The following is a 20,350-nucleotide window of genomic DNA, read 5'->3' on the forward strand; positions in this document are numbered from 1 at the left end:
GCGTGATGGACCTGGGTTTTCTGAGGACATTGCTATGGGTGGATGATTTAGCAGGGTTAACAGACTTGATTCCTTTCTGTTGTTATGTCAAGTAAACTTTGGCTTCCAGGCATTGAAAATTGAGGTAAAGAATGCTTCCACACTCAGAAGCTACATTTCATATAATCATAGTTGGAAGGGATCTCAAGGGTCATCGAGCCCAACCCCATGCAGTACAAGAATCTCAGCTAGATTCATCCAACCTCTAATTAAAAACCTGCAATGAAGGAGAGTCCACCACCTCTCATGGGAGCCTGTTCCACTTTTGAACAGCTCTTACTGTCAGAAATTTCTTCCTGATATTTAGTTGGAATCTTCTTTCTTGTAACTTGAATCCATTGGTTTGGGTCCTAGCCTCCAAAGCAGGAGAAAGCAAGCTTGCTCCATCTTCCATGTGACAGCCCTTTAGATGTTTGAAGATAGCTATCATATCTCCTCTCAGTCTCCTCCGTCTCTTCTTTTCCTAGCTAAACATATCCAACTCCTTCAACCGTTCCTCATAAGGCTTGGTTTCCAGACCCTTGATCAACTTTGTCACCCTCCTCTGCACACACTTCAGCTTGTCAATATCCTTCTCAGTCCTTATCACAATGCTATATGATAGGCCATCATTGTTGTTATACTACAGATGGGTTGGACTGAGAAATTATTGAATACTACCATCATTCTTAAGGTCTTCCAGGCTCACCATTTTCCTAAAGAAGATAGATGGATAACTATTGTCATATGGAATAAATTGTTGATGCTCTGTTCGTCTCTTTAATTGTAATCAAAGCAGTTCATGAGCAAAGGCAACTGACAAGATTATGCCCCCACTCCCATTTCTGTTCTTTTTAAAAGCATTTCTGAGGCACCAAAGAATGCAAATAAAAATGAAATTTTGATTTCATATTCTTTGCAGAAGTCTGTGAGTGGCATATCTTTATTTATGATGCTTGAGATGGATCTGCATGTAGCTATTAGTACTTTGTTTACTTGCCAAATGGCCCTGAAGGACACAAGCATTTCCTTATGGGAACACTCTTGCATTAGAATCAGTCTGTTGCCACCTGCTGTATAGAAGAAAGATTGCTAATTGTAATTATATTCACTGCTTTCAATTTGGGGAAACTGTTCTAAATTGTTCCAAACCTTTTAATGTGGTTTACAGTTATAATGCTTTGCAGACTCAACAGTATTACCACTGAGAAAGAAAGTTTAAGGAACGCATTGTTGTAGATTCCATGTATTTGCGTTGTATCATGAGTCCTAAGATAACCTACAAGATAACCACTTTCTCTATCACTAAGCTTGGGAAATATTGGGATTATTAAATATTGGGAATAATTAAAAATTATTGTGAGGGAGCCATGGTTGTATTTGTAATTATGGCTGTGCTTTTTCGAGCACTTGTGAAAGTGCTTTAACCTGTTTCAGCTTCTGCCCCCTTCAGCCTGGATTCAACCTCATTTGTTTCCATGCAGTCATCTATCCGCATACACATTCAGCATTTTTATCCAACTCCCATTATCCCTGACCACTGGCCATGCTGGCTAGGAGTGATGGGAGTTGTAGTTCAACAACACCTAGGGACCCAAGGTTGAAAAAGGCTGCACTATGGCCTTTCCAGGTTTACATGGAGTTCTGTATCAGCAATTTGAAGATGGTGCACAAATGGTTATATTTCCTGCTGCTTTTACTCAAGAGTTAATATATAGTACTTCAGGGCATTAATGTGGACTGCTTCTCACTTTTTGGGTGTTTATTTGCTTGCTATGAGTTATTATGGCTTCTTGTCTCACCTGCATCATTTGACCTTTTTTGTATATTGTTGTTTAGTCGTTTAGTCGTGTCCGACTCTTCGTGACCCCATGGACCATAGCACGCCAGGCACTCCTGTCTTGCACTGCCTCCCGTAGTTTGGTCAAACTCATGTTCGTAGCTTCGAGAACACTGTCCAACCACCTTGTCCTCTGTCGTCCCCTTCTCCTAGTGCCCTCAATCTTTCCCAACATCAGGGTCTTTTCCAAGGATTCTTCTCTTCTCATGAGGTGGCCAAAGTATTGGAGCCTCAGCTTCACGATCTGTCCTTCCAGGGAGCACTCAGGGCTGATTTCCTTAAGAATGGATAGGTTTGATCTTCTAGCAGTCCATGGGACTCTCAAGAGTCTCCTCCAGCACCATAATTCAAAAGCATCAATTCTTCGGCGATCAGCCTTCTTTATGGTCCAGCTCTCACTTCCATACATCACTACTGGGAAAACCATAGCTTTAACTATGCGGACCTTTGTCGGCAAGGTGATGTCTCTGCTTTTTAAGATGCTGTCTAGGTTTGTCATTGCTTTTCTCCCAAGAAGCAGGCGTCTTTTAATTTCGTGACTGCTGTCACCATCTGCAGTGATCAAGGAGCCCAAGAAAGTAAAATCTCTCACTGCCTCCATTTCTTCCCCTTCTATTTGCCAGGAGGTGATGGGACCAGTGGCCATGATCTTGGTTTTTTTGATGTTGAGCTTCAGACCATATTTTGCGCTCTCCTCTTTCACCCTCATTAAAAGGTTCTTTAATTCCTCCTCACTTTCTGCCATCAAGGTTGTGTCATCTGCATATCTGAGGTTGTTGATATTTCTTCCGGCAATCTTAATTCCTGCTTGGGATTCATCTAGTCCAGCCTTTCGCATGATGTGTATAGTATTTTGTATATAGTATTTTTGTATATAGTATTTTGCAATTGTAGAACCATCTCTTGAGTTGGGGTTGGGGGAATCTAAGGAATAATTTAGGGCTGTATAATCTCCCCCTGCCCCAGATTTTAGGCCTGTAAAAAACAAAAGAAAAAAACCCAACCTTTTAAGTACAGCATCTGATCACTAAGAAGCTCTAGAGCTTAAATTCAGAGACTTTTGCAAGCACTAGCCATGAGAAATGTTGGTCCTTGGACACAATATGCTTGGAATGTGATAATAACATTGCCAACCTTTCTTTGCCCTATTACAGAATACAGTGTTACTGCTGGATACGTACCTGATCCATTTTGGGGTGCCTTTCGCACCCTGAAATGTACGTATTCAGAGTGGCGCTTCCGTGCATGTGTGAAGCGCCGATAGAGCGCTTCTGCGCACGCGCAAAGCGTGTATCATGCTTCTGCACATGCGCATGCGGCGGAACCCAGAAGTAAACACTTTCTGCTCCACTGAGTACTTAACCCAAAAGTACTCAACCCGCAGTGAACGCAACCCGAGGTATGAGACTGTACAGTATATGGTATGTAAATTTCTAGGAATTGGAGAGTAGTTAAATCGCTCGAATGAAACATTGTATGTAGAAAGACATGGCAGTTGCCAGTGTATCCTACTGACAGTTAATTTCACTTGTATCATTTTGTAGTTTGGTTGGTGGAGTCTCAACCACTAACCAAACAACAGAAAGATATTGTGCAAGTGAAATTAACTATCTGTAGGATATGCTGGCAGCTGCCATCTCTTATGTATAATGTTTCATTCTAGCCGATTTATCTACCCACTCTAGTTCCTAGTGTCTTCATCTGCCCCTGCTGCAGCAAAACACATCCCTCCTGTATCGGTCTCTACAGCCACAGTGAATGCTGTAATCCTCCAATGGCACTCTTCCATGTCTCTCGAGACACATACAGTATTGGTTAGTTGTAGATCACTGGATGAATCATAGAGTTGGAAGAGACCACAAGGGCCATCCGGTCCAACCCCCTGCCAAGCAGGAAACACCATCAAAGCATTCCTGACATATGGCTGTCAAGCCTCTGCTTAAAGACCTCCAAAGAAGGAGACTCCACCACACTCCTTGGCAGCAAATTCCACTGTCGAACAGCTCTTACTGTCAGGAAGTTCTTCCTAATGTTTAGGTGGAATCTTCTTTCTTGTAGTTTGAATCCATTGCTCCGTGTCCGCTTCTCTGGAGCAGCAGAAAACAACCTTTCTTCCTCCTCTATATGACATCCTTTTATATATTTGAACATGGCTATCATATCACCCCTTAAACTTCTCTTCTCCAGGCTAAACATACCCAGCTTCCTAAGTCGTTCCTCATAAGGCATTGTTTCCAGGCCTTTGACCATTTTGGTTGCCCTCCTCTGGACACGTTCCAGCTTTTCAATATCCTTCTTGAACTGTGGTGCCCAGAACTGGACACAGTACTCCAGGTGAGGTCTGACCAGAGCAGAATACAGTGGTACTATTATTTCCCTTGATCTAGATGCTATACTCCTATTGTGGTGAGGCCCTCTGTAGCATCACCTGACAAATTGTTTATAGAACCATTTCCTACTCTATCCTAAAAATACACTTTGAAGATTACTGTGATGAAATTATAGGCAGCTGCAGTTGGAAGTAAGAAATTGATTGCATGTGCAAATCCCTGCATGGCGTTAGGTGTTCTCTGCAAAAATGTGAACTACCTTTATTCTGGCTTTAAATCACACTGATTTAATTTGGAATAATAGATCTCTCGCTGTGGGTTGGAAGTACTGTTTCAGAATTAAATATGACCCTGCTTCCAGTCAAATTGAACTTGGCAAAGCAAGCCATTTTTAATCCATAAGTGTTTTTGCATGAGAACGTAAGTGTTAGACAATTAATTGTAGATAATGTATTTTAAAATAGTTTTTGCATAAACAACCCTCTAGTTTTTTCATTATCTCCTTCCTGAAACCCTGAGAATGAAGGATGATAGAAGCACTCTGCAGGGTTTTAATGACAAGTGCTGGATAAGATGAGCTGAACCAGGAATGGGGTACTATATGCTGACAAGCGCTGGCCTGGAGAGTGCTGATGTGTCCAGTCATTTGATATAACTAGTTATTGACATTTAGAGATAGCTAATTCGAGTGAAAGCACAGTGAATAAAGCCAGAGTCCAAAGAAATTGCAAATTAATATACCGTTCAGGTACAATCCAGCTCAGATTAAGTCCTGACATATGCACGGGGGGGGGGGGGGAGGGAATATTCTATTTCCATACAAATATACAGTTAATCTTCTTCTTTGGTGATCACTCATAGCTGAGTAAGATTGTCTTCCATGAATATGGTCTTAACGGTGTGTCCCTAGGCAACCGTGGAGACCAATTTTGGATCCAGATAGGAGTTGATCACAGTGAGGATTTGCCAAGCGTGCCTTTCTCTTAGCTCATATCTCCTTTTCTTCCTGAGTTCGTTCTTCTTCAATGATACCTTTTCAGTCAGTATTTAATGTGAAACTCTACTTTAAAGTTAAAATTTTTTTATGAAGAGTTATTTTTGTTGTTTTATAAATCTCTATTCTGCTTTTCTACTCAGACATTTAAGGCACAGTTGTGCCTTTGTACTTTTAGTATTATTATTAATTACTCTTCTTATATACGTAATGCCAAACCATGGTTTGGTGTTATTCCTAAACCATCATACTGACTACTAAACATGATTAATAGTAAAATGGAATTTGTGTATGTGAGGAGTGCAATCCTTTGGCCATTTGCTATCCATGGGCAACATTACATTGCACAGACACTCATTATTAGAGGAAATACTAACTTTCATGTTGCATTTTTCATTACATTTTGTATCAGAATGTTTCAATTATGGTAAGAGTCAAGTGGGACCTGCAACAGAATGTTGCAGTGTAGAATATTCCTATTCAACCACAACAGTCATTCTTTCTTTCTAGACACTTGATTCCAGGGGCAGTCATCTGGTACCCTTCAGGTTCTGTGAGCTACAACTCCCATCATTCCTCATTGTTGACCCTGCTGACTGAGGCTGGGAGTTGCAGTCCACAACAGCTCAAGGGTACCACATTGCCAATACTGTTGCATTCCATTCTCCTAGTTTCTATTAGTATGATGATGATGATGATTGTAAGATTTTTTTTAACGAAAAAGTTCAAGGTCTGACAGGATTATAAAAGAAGAAATCAGGATAGAAAGATACATTGCCACTGATTTCCACTGATCACTCTGTTCAGTTGCCAGTCATTGTAAGAAGGAAGACATACAGTAGTAGTTGTTTCCCATGTAGCGCAAATTGCAAACTTTATACTTTGTCCTTTGACATGAGATGTTTTGTGCAGCCTCAAATTCTGGAGTCTTTGCTCACTGGTAGGTAAGTGTACATAGGATTGCAAGCCTTGGTCAATATTCGATAGAATTGGGAGTTGACATCCCATAAATTATGAATTTGAATAGTTGGATTTTTAGTGTCAGATTGTGGGGCTGATACAGGAAGTGTAATGTTTTAAAACCTTTGATTAACTTTCCATGCATTTTGTTCCTACTTTATTTCTAACATGTCTGGCTTTGTTTCCCTGTATTATATTCTGGGTACAGTGATTCTCTACATGTCAGTGGTTGAAAGAAATACAAACGATTAGTATAAAGTTCAACACCATTTTAGTGCATAGTTTATTTTCTCACAAGCCTGATCCAGTTAAAAATACCTGGACTTGTGCAGACTTCATGTGTTGCAGGAGTGCTGGAGTGCCATCATTGCATCCTACTGGTGTTCTGGGTCAGTTGCCAGATTATATCTTCAAATGTGTTGTGCAAGCAAAACAGAAGTTTGCTGGCATGCTCACTTGAAAATAAGACTGGCAGTCATCTTGCGTATTAATACACATTGTTCCTGAAAAATGATGGATTAATTCCTTTGCAATCTGGCCTTTTTAATATATCTTGACTAGTTAAGAAGATATGTTGTTGTTGTTTAGTCGTTTAGTCGTGTCCGACTCTTCGTGACCCCATGGACCAGAGCACGCCAGGCACTCCTGTCTTCCACTGCCTCCCGCAGTTTGGTCAAACTCATGTTCGTAGCTTCGAGAACACTGTCCAACCATCTCGTCCTCTGTCGTCCCCTTCTCCTAGTGCCCTCCATCTTTCCCAACATCAAGGTCTTTTCCAAGGATTCTTCTCTTCTCATGAGGTGGCCAAAGTATTGGAGCCTCAGCTTCACGATCTGTCCTTCTAGTGAGCACTCAGGGCTGATTTCCTTAAGAATGGATAGGTTTGATCTTCTTGCAGTCCATGGGACTCTCAAGAGTCTCCTCCAGCACCATAATTCAAAAGCATCAATTCTTCGGCGATCAGCCTTCTTTATGGTCCAGCTCTCACTTCCATACATCACTACTGGGAAAACCATAGCTTTAACTATACGGACCTTTGTAGGCAAGGTGATGTCTCTGCTTTTTAAGATGCTGTCTAGGTTTGTCATTGCTTTTCTCCCAAGAAGCAGGCGTCTTTTAATTTCGTGACTGCTGTCACCATCTGCAGTGATCAAGGAGCCCAAGAAAGTAAAATCTCTCACTGCCTCCATTTCTTCCCCTTCTATTTGCCAGGAGGTGATGGGACCAGTGGCCATGATCTTGGTTTTTTTGATGTTGAGCTTCAGACCATATTTTGCGCTCTCCTCTTTCACCCTCATTAAAAGGTTCTTTAATTCCTCCTCACTTTCTGCCATCAAGGTTGTGTCATCTGCATATCTGAGGTTGTTGATATTTCTTCCGGCAATCTTAATTCCTGCTTGGGATTCATCTAGTCCAGCCTTTCGCATGATGAATTCTGCATATAAGTTAAATAAGCAGGGAGACAATATACAACCTTGTCGTACTCCTTTCCCAATTTTGAACCAATCAGTTGTTCCATATCCAGTTCTAACTGTAGCTTCTTGTCCCACATAGAGATTTCTCAGGAGACAGATGAGGTGATCAGGCACTCCCATTTCTTTAAGAACTTGCCATAGTTTGCTGTGGTCGACACAGTCAAAGGCTTTTGCATAGTCAATGAAGCAGAAGTAGACGTTTGTCTGGAACTCTCTAGCTTTCTCCATAATCCAGCGCATGTTTGCTATTTGGTCTCTGGTTCCTCTGCCCCTTCGAAATCCAGCTTGCACTTCTGGGATTTCTCGGTCCACATACTGCCTTAGCCTGCCTTGTAGAATTTTAAGCATAACCTTGCTAGCGTGTGAAATGAGCGCAATTGTGCGGTAGTTGGAGCATTCTTTGGCACTGCCCTTCTTTGGAATTGGGATGTAGACTGATCTTCTCCAATCCTCTGGCCATTGCTGAGTTTTCCATACTTGCTGGCATATTGGGTGTAGCACCTTAACAGCATCATCTTTTAAAATTTTAAATAGTTCAGCTGGAATATCATCACTTCCACTGGCCTTGTTATTAGCAATGCTTTCTAAGGCCCATTTGACTTCACTCTCCAAGATGTCTGGCTCAAGGTCAGCAACCACACTACCTGAGGTGTACGAGACCTCCATATCTTTCTGGTATAATTCCTCTGTGTATTTTTGCCACCTCTTCTTGATGTCTTCTGCCTCTGTTAGGTCCTTACCACTTTTGTCCTTTATTATGGTAATCTTTGTACGAAATGTTCCTTTCATATCTCCAATTTTCTTGAACAGATCTCTGGTTTTCCCCATTCTATTGTTTTCCTCTATTTCTTTGCATTGCTCATTTAGGAAGACCCTCTTGTCTCTCCTTGCTGTTTTTTGGAAATTTGCATTCAGTTTCCTGTATCTTTCCCTATCTCCCTTGCATTTTGCTTGCCTCCTCTCCTCCGCTATTTGTAAGGCCTCGTTGGACAGCCATTTTGCTTTCTTGCATTTCCTTTTCCTTGGGATGGTTTTCGTTGCTGCCTCCTGTATAATGTTACGAGCCTCCATCCATAGTTCTTCAGGCATTCTGTCCACCAAATCTAAATCCTTAAACCTGTTCCTCACTTCCACTGTGTATTCATAAGGGATTTGATTTAGATTGTATCTTACTGGCCCAGTGGTTTTTCCTACTTTATTCAGTTTAAGCTGGAATTTTGCTATAAGAAGCTGATGATCTGAGTTACAGTCAGCTCCAGGTCTTGTTTTTGCTGACTGTATAGAGCTTCTCCATCTTTGGCTGCAGAGAATATAATCAATCTGATTTCGATGCTGCCCATTTGGTGATATCCATGTGTAGAGTCGTCTCTTGTGTTGTTGGAAAAGAGTGTTTGTGATGACCAGCTTGTTCTCTTGACAGAACTCTATTAGCCTTTGCCCTGCTTCATTTTGAACTCCAAGGCCAAACTTGCCAGTTGTTCCTTTTATCTCTTGATTCCCTACTTTAGCATTCCAATCCCCTGTAATGAGAAGAACATCCTTCTTTGGTGTCATTTCTAGAAGGTGTTGTAAGTCTTCATAGAACTGGTCAATTTCACTTTCTTCAGCACCGGTAGTTGGTGCATAAACTTGGATTACTGTGATGTTAAAAGGTCTGCCTTGGATTCGTATCGAGATCATTCTGTCATTTTTGAGATTGCATCCCATTACAGCTTTTGCCACTCTTTTGTTGACTATGAGGGCCACTCCATTTCTTTTACGGGATTCTTGCCCACAGTAGTAGATATGATAGTCACTCGAACTGAATTCACCCATTCCCTTCCATTTTAGTTCACTGATGCCCAGGATGTCAATATTTATTCTTGCCATCTCATTTTTCACCACATCCAGCTTACCATTATCCATGGTTCTTACATTCCAGGTTCCTATGCAATATTTTTCTTTACAGCATCTGACTTTCCTTTCACTTCCAGGCATATCCGCAACTGAGCGACCTTTCGGCTTTGGCCCAGTCGCTTCATCAGCTCTGAATCTACTTGTACTTGTCCTCCGCTCTTCCTCAGTAGCATGTTGGACGCCTTCCGACCTGAGGGGCTCATCTTCCAGCGTCATAACTTTTATAGTCCTGTTGTCTTTGTCCATAGTTTTCTTGGCAGGGATACTGGAGTGACTTGCCAATTCCTTCTCCAGGTGGATCACGTTTGGTCAAAACATAACTTCTCTAAGTTATTTAAGCCCCTTCCCCACGACAAGGCAGTGATCCATGAAGGGGTAAGAAGATATAGTGGTGAATTTTCTTATGTGTGGCCCTTGCAGCAGTAAAATTAGTACTTCAGGAAAGTGACAAAAATAGCCAAAATAACATAAGCATTGCATATTAGTAATTATACTGTTGGTATAATGTTTTCTTTCTATTTGTTATAAGTTGTGTCACTTTAGTATTTTTGAAAACTAAATTGCTGCTTGTTATATGATGCGAATCTCTTCACTCTGTAACTTTCTTTTTCAGATCTGTTTTCTTCTGTTTGCTATTCTGTATATTGTTTCCTACTTCATTATCAGAAGATACAAGAGGAAAGGAGGTAACTGTTTTTATAGTCAAATGTAGATTGCAATCAAAATGGGAAATAGATGAGATGCTCTTGGTGATATTGGGGCACAGTGCCAAAAATGTGTTTTGGGTGATGAGGGGAAAGTTTGTGTTTGACCAGAGAGCCATACTATTTTACATTATCTCTTTGTTGTATTTGCCCAACCTTTATTTCTTGCAATGTGGGTTTCCCAACTTGTTAGGACTTTAGCTATTAACTTGTGCCTGTTTTCTTCATTTATAATTTTGCAAGTTGGTTAATAGAAAGTGAAGTTTATTTATTTAAATAATTTATATATTGCTTCTGATAAAAGGATCTCCAAGGATCACCGTCTAAAATTCCAGTACTAAATACATATAAGAACAAATAAGTACTAAACTATACATACAATCTAAAAAATAATCAACGACAAGTAAGTAATGCAACAGCACCATATGTAAAATGGGCCAATAACCCATTGGGCCAATAACCTAGTGGGGCAAAACCTGCACAAGCAGATGTTTGTTAACAGTCTTGGAAAGCACCTTACTGCAATTGCCAGAAAGAAAGCTCATTGTCTGTGCCATGCTGCCACCTAGCTTCCAAATGTCTACAGACATGGTGACAATCTAATGAATAGTTGCATGACAGGGATCCTAGTGGTACAAATAGCATTGTGGTTGAAGTCTAAATAAATATGGGTTCAGGATTGCTAATTTAGTTTATCATTACTATGTCAGTAAATGATATACTCTCAAGGGTTTGAGATTAAAGTTTAACTGGAGGGCTTATATTATAACTTGTATTTTTAATGTAAGACCCACATATTGATGGTCACTGTATCCAATATGTTATGGTTTGCTATTACTGTTAGTACTATTTTTCCCGTTTTTCTTCATTTTTACTTTATTCCCCATGTTTTCATGATTCAATTCCTTGTTAAATCTGCAAATTGAAAACTTAATAAAACATAAACTTAACATCCAAATTTATTTGTACTCTGTTATGTTATTATAGACAAATTAATTGACGGCAATGCTATCCAAGGCTACTGGCCATGATGGCTATGTTCTGCTTCCACTGTCAGAGGCATTATTCCACCAACTATCAGTTGCTTGGAATTGCAGGTGGGCAGAAGGCTGTTGTGCTCATGTCCAGCTTGCAGACTTCCCACAGGAATCTGGTTGGTCATTTCTTATCCGTCAAAAACTAAGTTATACTTGGGTAAGGGTAAGCTTCTGGTGGCTTGCACCATCAAGCCATCTTGACATTTTTCTTCCCTTTCATCTCTAACATTGTGTATATTTATAAATGTAGCTTTATGAAAACTTTCACATTTCTCTTTTTTATTAAAAAATCTATGAAATACAGTACTTTTATAAAGTACAAATATGAAGTATGATTAAAAATATGATGTTTGATAAAAAAAACCTTGCATAATATTTTGATCACATTTTCATTTCTTTTCTGACAATATTTTAATGGAGCTTTCTAAAGTTTCAAAATTCCAGAACTGTATTTTTCTTTTTTTCTCTTTAAACATGAAATTCTGCACTGATTTGTCAAATCATATATATAAAATTTCTTAATACAAATCCTAATAACTAATACGGTTTCATATTGTCTTGCACCTTACAGTTGGAAATTTTAAAATTAAACCTCTTTTCAATCTGTTTCTCATTTCCTATCTGCCCAGAGTTGCTTTATTTTGGGGTTGAGGGGTTATTTCTTTTCTGCCAGTTAGGTCTGGAGGGCAGGACGAATTCTCCCCCTGGAAGAGGAGGCAACAGTCTTGATGAGGCAACAGTCTTGAAGACCCTGCCTATCAAGGCCAGAGGGGGGAGTCATCCTATTCAGAGAATGTCTGCTAGTCCAATCTGTATATATAAATTCATGGTAGAACACAGAGGAAGCACAATTTCCATTTTCCATTTTCTTTAACATTGTTAAAATAAAGCCAAAGTGAAAGTGAAGAAAGTGTGATAACAAATTTAGAATTGTACATACAGCCATACCTCAAAGTTGAACAGAATTTGTTCCGGAAGTCCGTTTGACTTCCGAAATGTTTGACTTCCAAAGTGCGGCTTCTGATTGGCTGCAGGACACTCCAACCGGAAGCCACAGAAGCCCTGTCTGACATTCGGCTTCCAAAAGAATGTTTGAAAACCAGAACACTCACTTCTGGTTTTCGATCTTTCGGGAGCTGGAATGTTCGACTCCCAAGGCGTTTGGGAGCTGAGGTATGACTGTATTCTAATTTTCCCCAAAATTATGTGCACTCCCATCTACAAATAAACTTTTAAACCTATGGTTTCAAAGTGCTTTGAGATGTCACTTTTCTTTATTAATGGAATTTATTAATGGAATTTTATTGTTGATGTTATGCTTTGCAGTGCCATGGTATTTCCCCCCCTTAATATTGGTGGTATATACCGTAAGTGTTTGCAAACAAAATAAGCATAAGATGGCCTTAGGACATTCTACCAAAGCAAGCAAGGGAGGAAACCTAATTCACTTGTGCTTCCTCTGTTTACATTTCTGGGTCTCATTTGAGGGTGAAGGGAGGGATGTTTGTTTTGTTTATGCACTGGATAACATGGACTGTGCATTTTGCCACTGAGATGTGTCTCTTGCCTATGTAAAAGTTAAAAACAGCCATAGAGGAACCATGAGCAACTTCCTCATTTGTTGCCTCATTGACTGTCCAAAGGCAGTCAGTCAAGAACAATAGGTTTTGTAAACTGTGATGAAGACTGAAAGAAATGCTGAATTTGAGATTAGTGGAGGAGAAAAGCTTGTATATAGGGGCATTGTACTATGACAGCGCAAAGACTGGGCTATCTTGCTATGTAGGCATCTGTCTTTAAGGCAAAGACTAGGGCAGTCTAAACAAGGTTTTCACTGATTTGTAATCTGCATTTTGATCACTTTTTATATATAAAAATGTTGAAAAAGAAGTAAAAAGCAGGCAACAGTTGTCTTGGAAATAAAATGTAATACAAATATGCATTATTTTTCAGATGAGCAAGAGGATGAAGATGCTATTGTCAATAGAATTTCGTATGTATATGTTTGTGTGTATATGTATATCTTATTTAGGCTTTCATTACCTTTCTGGTGCTATGCAAATATAGGTCTGGCTTATACATAACGCTAAACCCACAGACAATCAAATGAATCGTGGATTGCTTTTCCAAAGTTTTATTTGTTTTCCAGCTGCTCTTCCCCAAGCTGTTGTAGTTTTTCTAGAGTTGGGTGGGCAAACAAACTGTGGTTAAAGAAGGATGCTGGGTTCACACGTAACATCAGGCCAATGTTTCGTGAACCAAAAACAAACCATGGTTTCAAATAACTTTACAAACCGTAGTTACGCTTCTGGTCAGGATTCTTACATAACACTAAGTCATGGTTTTAATTCATTTTAATAAACCATGGTTTAGTATAATGAGTGAATGAGTGAAACCAAATAAGTGTTTTTCTGTTGCAGAAGAAGAATACTCTTGTGCTTTCCAAGCACAAAACTGAAATATATGCTGCTTTCATGGCTTTTTAGCTCTTAGTTTTTGACAATGGATACAGTGTTTATGAATCAAATAGCCTGATGAAAGCAAAATCTGAAAATAGAATCTGCATTCCCGGTATTTAAATTTTCTTTTAAACTGAGGTTTCCACTGAGAATTTTGACTTTTTGAATAACCTTTATAAGAAACTGTTATAAAAGTTATATTATCATAACTGTCTTTCCATATGACATGGGAGCTGCAATCTGACAATTCTAAACGGAGAGCCTTCTTGTGCATGCCAATCTAGTCGTGTTTTTCTTTGGATTGTGGCATATGTGTGTGTTTCCCTTAGTATTCATCTGCAAACCAAAATTTGTTTGAATTTGCTCCCATGCAGAGCTTTTCATCACTTCAGCAGTACTAGACTTTTACAACAGAGGGAGCACTTTCATTAACCTTGACAGATTTGACTTGCTTGGTTTTCTTTAACACATTTAGGAATAGTATTTCGTGATGTTTAAGGAAAGACAAGGAAGTGAGAGGGTGGTGTGCTAATTGAACTGCTTAGAGGCCATTTTGGCATGTGTAAGCCATATATAAATTAATAATAATAGCAGCTAATATTTGATAGGTCTCCATTCTATTTTTTTAAAAATTAAACTTTGCATGTTGAATTAGCTCCATACCTGCAAAGCAGTGGCAGTTATGCATTGAAGCTCTTTTTAAGCTGTTTTCATTAACTTAACAGTTTGTGTCTGAATTGTTGTATTAGTAGTAACAATAATGCTTCTTTTTTATTTTCAGGCTATTCTTGAGTACATTTACTCTTGCAGTTTCAGCTGGTGCTGTCCTTCTTCTACCTTTCTCAATAATCAGCAATGAAATCCTGCTCTCTTTTCCACATAGCTACTATATTCAGTGGTTAAATGGATCTCTAATTCATGGTTTGTATTATATAATTTTAATATTGGTACTTGAATTTGTAACACAAAATTATCTGTACCAGCTATGCATCAAATCAGAACCATTAGGGTACACAGATAAATATTTTCCATCCTAAGTAGGGGCTTTCAGTAAACTGGACAGGTAATCTTACCTGCTTTTCATCTTTAGAATGCTCTTTTTTCATAAGGGCTCTCCAAATCCTGAACTTTTGCATCTTCTGCAATTGATACAATTGATACAAGTTGAATGCTTTCTTTTAGCCAATCCTCAATTATCTATACAGTACTAGATTTGTGGGCTGTGGCGGCATCCCCAATTAGCTGTCATTCTGGTTCTGAGTGGGAAGAATGAAACTTTGGAAGAGTGGCTGCTTTGTTTTCATTATAGGATTTGTTTTTATGAGGTCAGAGATGTCCTACTCTACTTCTGTCCAATATTCAGATTAGTTAGTTAGTTAATTTATTGTTACAGTTCTCGACCAGCACAGCAGATTAGTATTCTGAACCACACAAAACTGGCGTTCCACAGGTGATAAGGCAAGCAGTGTAGCTGAGAGTCAGCAGTGAACTGTATGTGAATCGCAGTCTGATGGCAGTCATACATTCAAACCCAGTGGTAACATGGTTCAAAGGCAGTCTAAAGTCAAAACAGAGGGAGGCCCAGCAAATAGCTAGGTAGACAAGGATAACACAAGTTATGGAGCTGGTGCATAAACCTGAGCCTTCAGTGCCCCACCAGAGCACAGCTTCAGACCATCCATGTTGCCAGAGGAATTTATTTGTTTGGGGAAAGTAGCTTGTTCAGGAGTACTCTTTTACTCCCGAGAAGTTCTTGTTCTTCAGGAGTGTACTACGGTGTCTGGTGGCCGACTGAGCTTGTAATGTTGGGTGCCTGTGTTCCCTAGGCCGCTTGCCCCCCCCCCATTCCGTGAAGGGGCTTCCTCTGTCTTGAGGAGGAGGTTGGGTTGTTGTGCCTTCTGAGGGCCCCTTTGTCTCACAATTCATTGACAGGCTGCTCCTTCATGATGTTTGCCTCAGGGAACTCCTGGTCATCCTCTAGCACGGCAGTAGCAACAAGCTGCATATGAGAACCCACATATCCAGCTGTACGATGAATTGATTTAAGGGGTAATGAGATAAATGAAGATCATCAATGGTAACTCTGCTTTGAGTGACTGATGTGTGGGAATGTGTATATAAAGATTGCCATTCTTTTTGGTCCTTCAGCTTGCAGTGCAGAAGCAAGATTATTGGCTGTGGAAGACAGGAATTATCCCGTTTCTTTGCTTTGAAGATGAGAAAGATAGTGTGGTGTAGCAGTTAGATTAGGATTTGGGAAACCCAGGATCAAATCCACACTTAGCTATGAAGCTTGCTGAGTAGTGCTGGACCAGACACTATCTCACCTGCCTTGAGAGGTGGTGGTGAGAAAAAAATTTGTGTGCCACTTTGAGCTCCTTGAAGGCAAAATGGAATATAAATTGAATAAATAAATTAGTGATGTGTGGAAAAAGGGTCTGTGAAATAACGACCTTGAAGTCACCATATTTTGGGGAGATGGGAGAGTCATAGAACAGGTGGAACATATTGCTTAGTCAGCAGCTTAGAATCTCAGCGTGATATTGGATGTCATATATAAAGCTATATTAACTTTAGTTAGCTGCTGAATTTGTGTGCTTGGGGGGGTCCTCGGTCATTCTGATGAAGTTAATTTGTGGTATTTTTTAAATTAAGCACTAGCATGGATTGTTTTAGATACTTACTATGTTTAATTCTTGCACTAGAATGTGTTACTTCCCTTGAGTCCTTCATAGAGAAATTGAATTAATAAAAATATATTTTTGTATGTTCTGCCCTTATCTGGTACCTGGGGGCGCACATGGTAGTTCAAAACCAGAAGCTCCTACATGAAGTTTGTTTATCTTATTTTGCATAGTAATATCTGTAATCTACATGTAAGCATATAATTTTGCAGTCTGTTCCTATGGTAGATTCCCTTATAAAGGATGTCTAATTGAATTCAGAAACCTTTTGAAAACTTTGAAAATGCATTGTGCTTGATGCAAACACCTAAGGAATGCCAGGTTTATTACACTTAGAATCCTAGAATTGTAGACTCGGAAGGGACCCCAGTGATCACCCAGTCCAGCCTCGTGGAACGTATGGGAACTGAATCCACAACACTGGCATTACGAGCACCACACTCGTAACCAACTGAGCTAACTGGAATAGGCTAGTGATTGTAGTTCAGTTATTCATTTGCAATGATTCTGAAAGCCAAGGTAGATAACCTTTTAAAGTGAAAACAATAATTTTAAAGTATGTCTTACACCAGATAAATTTAGCTCAATTTCAAGACTCTTGAGATATTGGAACTTAAGTACAGTAATGCATAAAATGAACATGGCAAATGTGAGGTTGTTGTTATCTCATATGTGTCCAGCAGATGGGGATAGAATATAGTGAAAATTCCACATCTACACAATGCAGGACTTGCATTCTATTCCACAAGTACTGTCGGCAAGGGTGAGGCTTTATCAGAAGTGGTAACATGCTTGCTTAATTGCAGTTTTCTTTTACTTAAATGCTTTAACATTTAGATTGTATCAGTTAAGCTGGCAAGGTTTGTGTGGGTTGCTCATAAAATCCTTCATACATTGTAGTTTGTCATCAGCCGCATTAATGCTTAGGGTGTGGTTGCTCACCCCATGTTTTGCACACCCAGCCAGTTTGCCCCCTCCTCACACAACCTTTTGTTCCTCCTTTATGATATCTTCCTTTTTGGGGTTAAAAGAGTTACAGGCAGTAATATTCCTATGCTTCTTCATACATATAAAAGCAATTTTTGGCACACAAATATTTGTGGACAAAATAAGCATAGGAGAACAATTAGGTGTGCCTAGCAAAATATTCCAAACATATTTTCAGGGTGTAGTTTGATTCCCTGCCCCCCTTGACGAAGATTTTGCACAAGGTGCTCGCCTCATAGGTTCTTCGAAAGAAAAGAGGACCAAACTTTGAATGGATGAGGTTGAGTTCTATGTTGCACTGCCTGCAGTAATTTTTAGAGAACTAGACGACATGTGGCATGTAACTGAGCCACTTCAGATGCCTATCTATTATTTATTTATTTAGTTGTTTATTTATTTAATATACAGTCTTTCATCCAAAGATCACAGGGCAGTGCACAACATAAATACGGTATACAAAATGAAAACACGAAATGGATTACATAATAACAAAAGAAATCACCCTATAAAAACACATTTTAAAGGCCCTAGATTCCTTAATCTGCCAAAGGTCAGGTATTACAGGAACATTTTTGTGTAGTGCCTAAAGATAAGTCATGAAGGCACAAGGTGAGCCAGAGCCTCCCTGGGGAGAGCATTCTGCAAATGGGGAGCCACTGCAGAAAAGGGCCGTTCTCATGTTGCCATCCTGCAGACCTCTCTTGGGAGGGGGCACATGAAGAAGGGCCTCACAGGATGATTGGAGGGTCTTGGGCAGTTCATATGGGGGGGGCAGTCCTTGAGGTATTGCGGTCCTAAGCCATTTGAAGCTCTGTAGGTCAAAACAAGCACTTTGAATTGGGTCTAGAAATTGATTGGCAGCCAGTGAAGCCGGGCCAGGATCAGAGGTCAAGGAAACTTAACAGGGACATATTTCCCCATCTCTCCTCATGACAGAGGCTATCATACAAGCAGTTTCTGCGCCAAAACCAGGCCAAAACCCTGATTGAAAAGGATCCAGAAAATTGGTTTCCTCCAAGAGAGGAATCTAGTTTTCAAACTAAGTAATTCAGAGTAGTGAAAGTGTCAGTGAGCATTATTTTTGGGTTCTGCTGTCAACACTGGAAGGTAATAAATTATTAAGTGATATAGTGGTCTTTCATAAGCATATGAGAATAAAGTTCAGCAGTGAGCTGAATCGTGGACAAACTTTTGGTATGAATAAATTTCACAGAACCAACATGTTTATTCTGAAGATTTCACAAACCTGGCCTTTTTTCCTACCATTTTGCTCATGTTTGCTGACTCTGGGTAGCTGCTCTGGTATACTGTATTTTTAAAAAATAGGATATCTGTGCAATACAGCCAGCCAGGGATCATACAACCAGTGTACTGATGTCACGCTGCCCCATAGTCAATCAGCGACAAGACATTTGAGAAGCCAAATCAAATCAAGGCCCTGTTTTACATTTCTCCCAAATTGACAGCTCAGGGAAGGGGTTTTGCAGGATAATTTGTTAATTTTCCCACCACCTTCCAGCTTTAGTGAACTTGAAATCATTAGAAATAACTGAGCATGTTCACTTCAGTGAGGGTGTTGTGGAATAAGTGATAGAACTCATTTTGTGTTATACTTTAAAGGTTCTGCAGCTTTCACAAGTAACACATACATTTTGTTTTTCTCTAGGCTTATGGAATCTTGTTTCTCTCTTTTCCAACCTTTGTTTGTTTGTACTGATGCCCTTTGCTTTCTTCTTTCTGGAGTCGGAAGGCTTTGCTGGCTTAAAAAAGGTGCGTGGATATTAAATATATGTGAATGTGATGGTTAAAATACTATGAGCAGCCAGCAACGCTATATTTACAAAACTAATGGCCAGCTTTTAGAATCTATGCTAAAACAAATTGATGATGATAGTAATTGGCATTGGCAATAATTATATATAAACCTGAGTAATAGGCACTTTAAAATATATACTAGTAGCAACAAACTCTTGGTCTGCATTCAGGCTAGTCCTCTTAATATTATTAGGTTTGATAACCTTGCTATTACAATAAAACAAATAACACAGTACACAAATAATATTTTTGAAGGAGTATAACAAGTGAGTGAGAGAGATTTATTTAGGGAATTGATATCTGAAATACATTATGAATCTATGAAATATATTACAGTAAAATTATATATGAATTATGCATTAATAATTTAAACACGATTTATTAAATAACAAGAATATTCTTTGTTGAATGTGACTTAACCTGAATAGTTAACTTTGTGGCATGCTCGCGATTGACACAAGGGACTACTACGAAACTAATGAAGCTTAAGGTTCAGGGCCTCTAATCTTGAAGGGGCCCAGAAGCAACCTTAGTCCCACTGCTTTGCAACTTTCGGTCTAGTAGACCCAAATTGAGTCACACGACTTAAATTGATTAATTTTTTGTTGTATATATTTCAACAATCCCAAAGTTTGAGAGTCAGTAGCACAGTTGTTGTAAAGGTGCAGTGATCTGTTGTGGAACAACCCCATTGAAGAAAATAACAGTGGTTACCCAGACACTGCTGGTTGCAAATGGGCCCCCATAACTGTTCAAGCTTCAGGGCCACAGAAAGACAGGTCCACCATTGGGTTGACACTTTAAAAATTGAGTAAAATTTTGCACCTGGCTCACTGTGACAGGACTCTGGGTCTTCCCCTCAAAACATACTTCAGTTGCAAGCTCCTAGAGACAGCAATCAGCTAAATAGAAAAGCTACTGACTGCTAATTCCTCCCATTGTTTGGTATGGTCTCCTTCTTAGTCTTAGTTTACTTCTGCAAGTTATCCTCCACCTCTGCCATCTGAATTAACCCTTTCCTCTTCATGTGGAGTCCCCATAGATACAATCTAGAAGTCTCCTTCGTATTCCTGTTCAGACAGATATATATTTTGAAGCCCATTCTCATAGCACCTCACCTCACCCACCTTAGTAGTCAGACAGGACAAAAT

The 20,350-nt window shown here is 39.5% G+C and overlaps 1 protein-coding gene across 2 annotated transcripts in view; it reads left to right on the forward strand.

The window, feature by feature from the left end:
• The window catches only part of LMBR1 (limb development membrane protein 1), a 67,668-nt gene that overhangs the window by 10,024 nt on the left and 37,294 nt on the right, over nucleotides 1-20,350 (forward strand). Inside the window, exons 2-5 of one of the 2 annotated variants that reach the window (XM_035129041.3) lie at nucleotides 10,127-10,199; nucleotides 13,208-13,247; nucleotides 14,495-14,634; nucleotides 19,051-19,154. In XM_035129041.3, the coding sequence (XP_034984932.1) occupies nucleotides 10,127-10,199; nucleotides 13,208-13,247; nucleotides 14,495-14,634; nucleotides 19,051-19,154 (357 nt within the window). Of the gene's footprint in view, nucleotides 1-10,126; nucleotides 10,200-11,314; nucleotides 11,412-13,207; nucleotides 13,248-14,494; nucleotides 14,635-19,050; nucleotides 19,155-20,350 lie in introns of those variants that run through there. The other variant, XM_035129044.3, reaches the window with a different exon arrangement.

The sequence above is a fragment of the Zootoca vivipara genome, chromosome 11 (genome assembly GCF_965207765.1).
Source record: "Zootoca vivipara chromosome 11, rZooViv2.hap1.1, whole genome shotgun sequence".
NCBI lineage: Eukaryota > Metazoa > Chordata > Lepidosauria > Squamata > Lacertidae > Zootoca > Zootoca vivipara.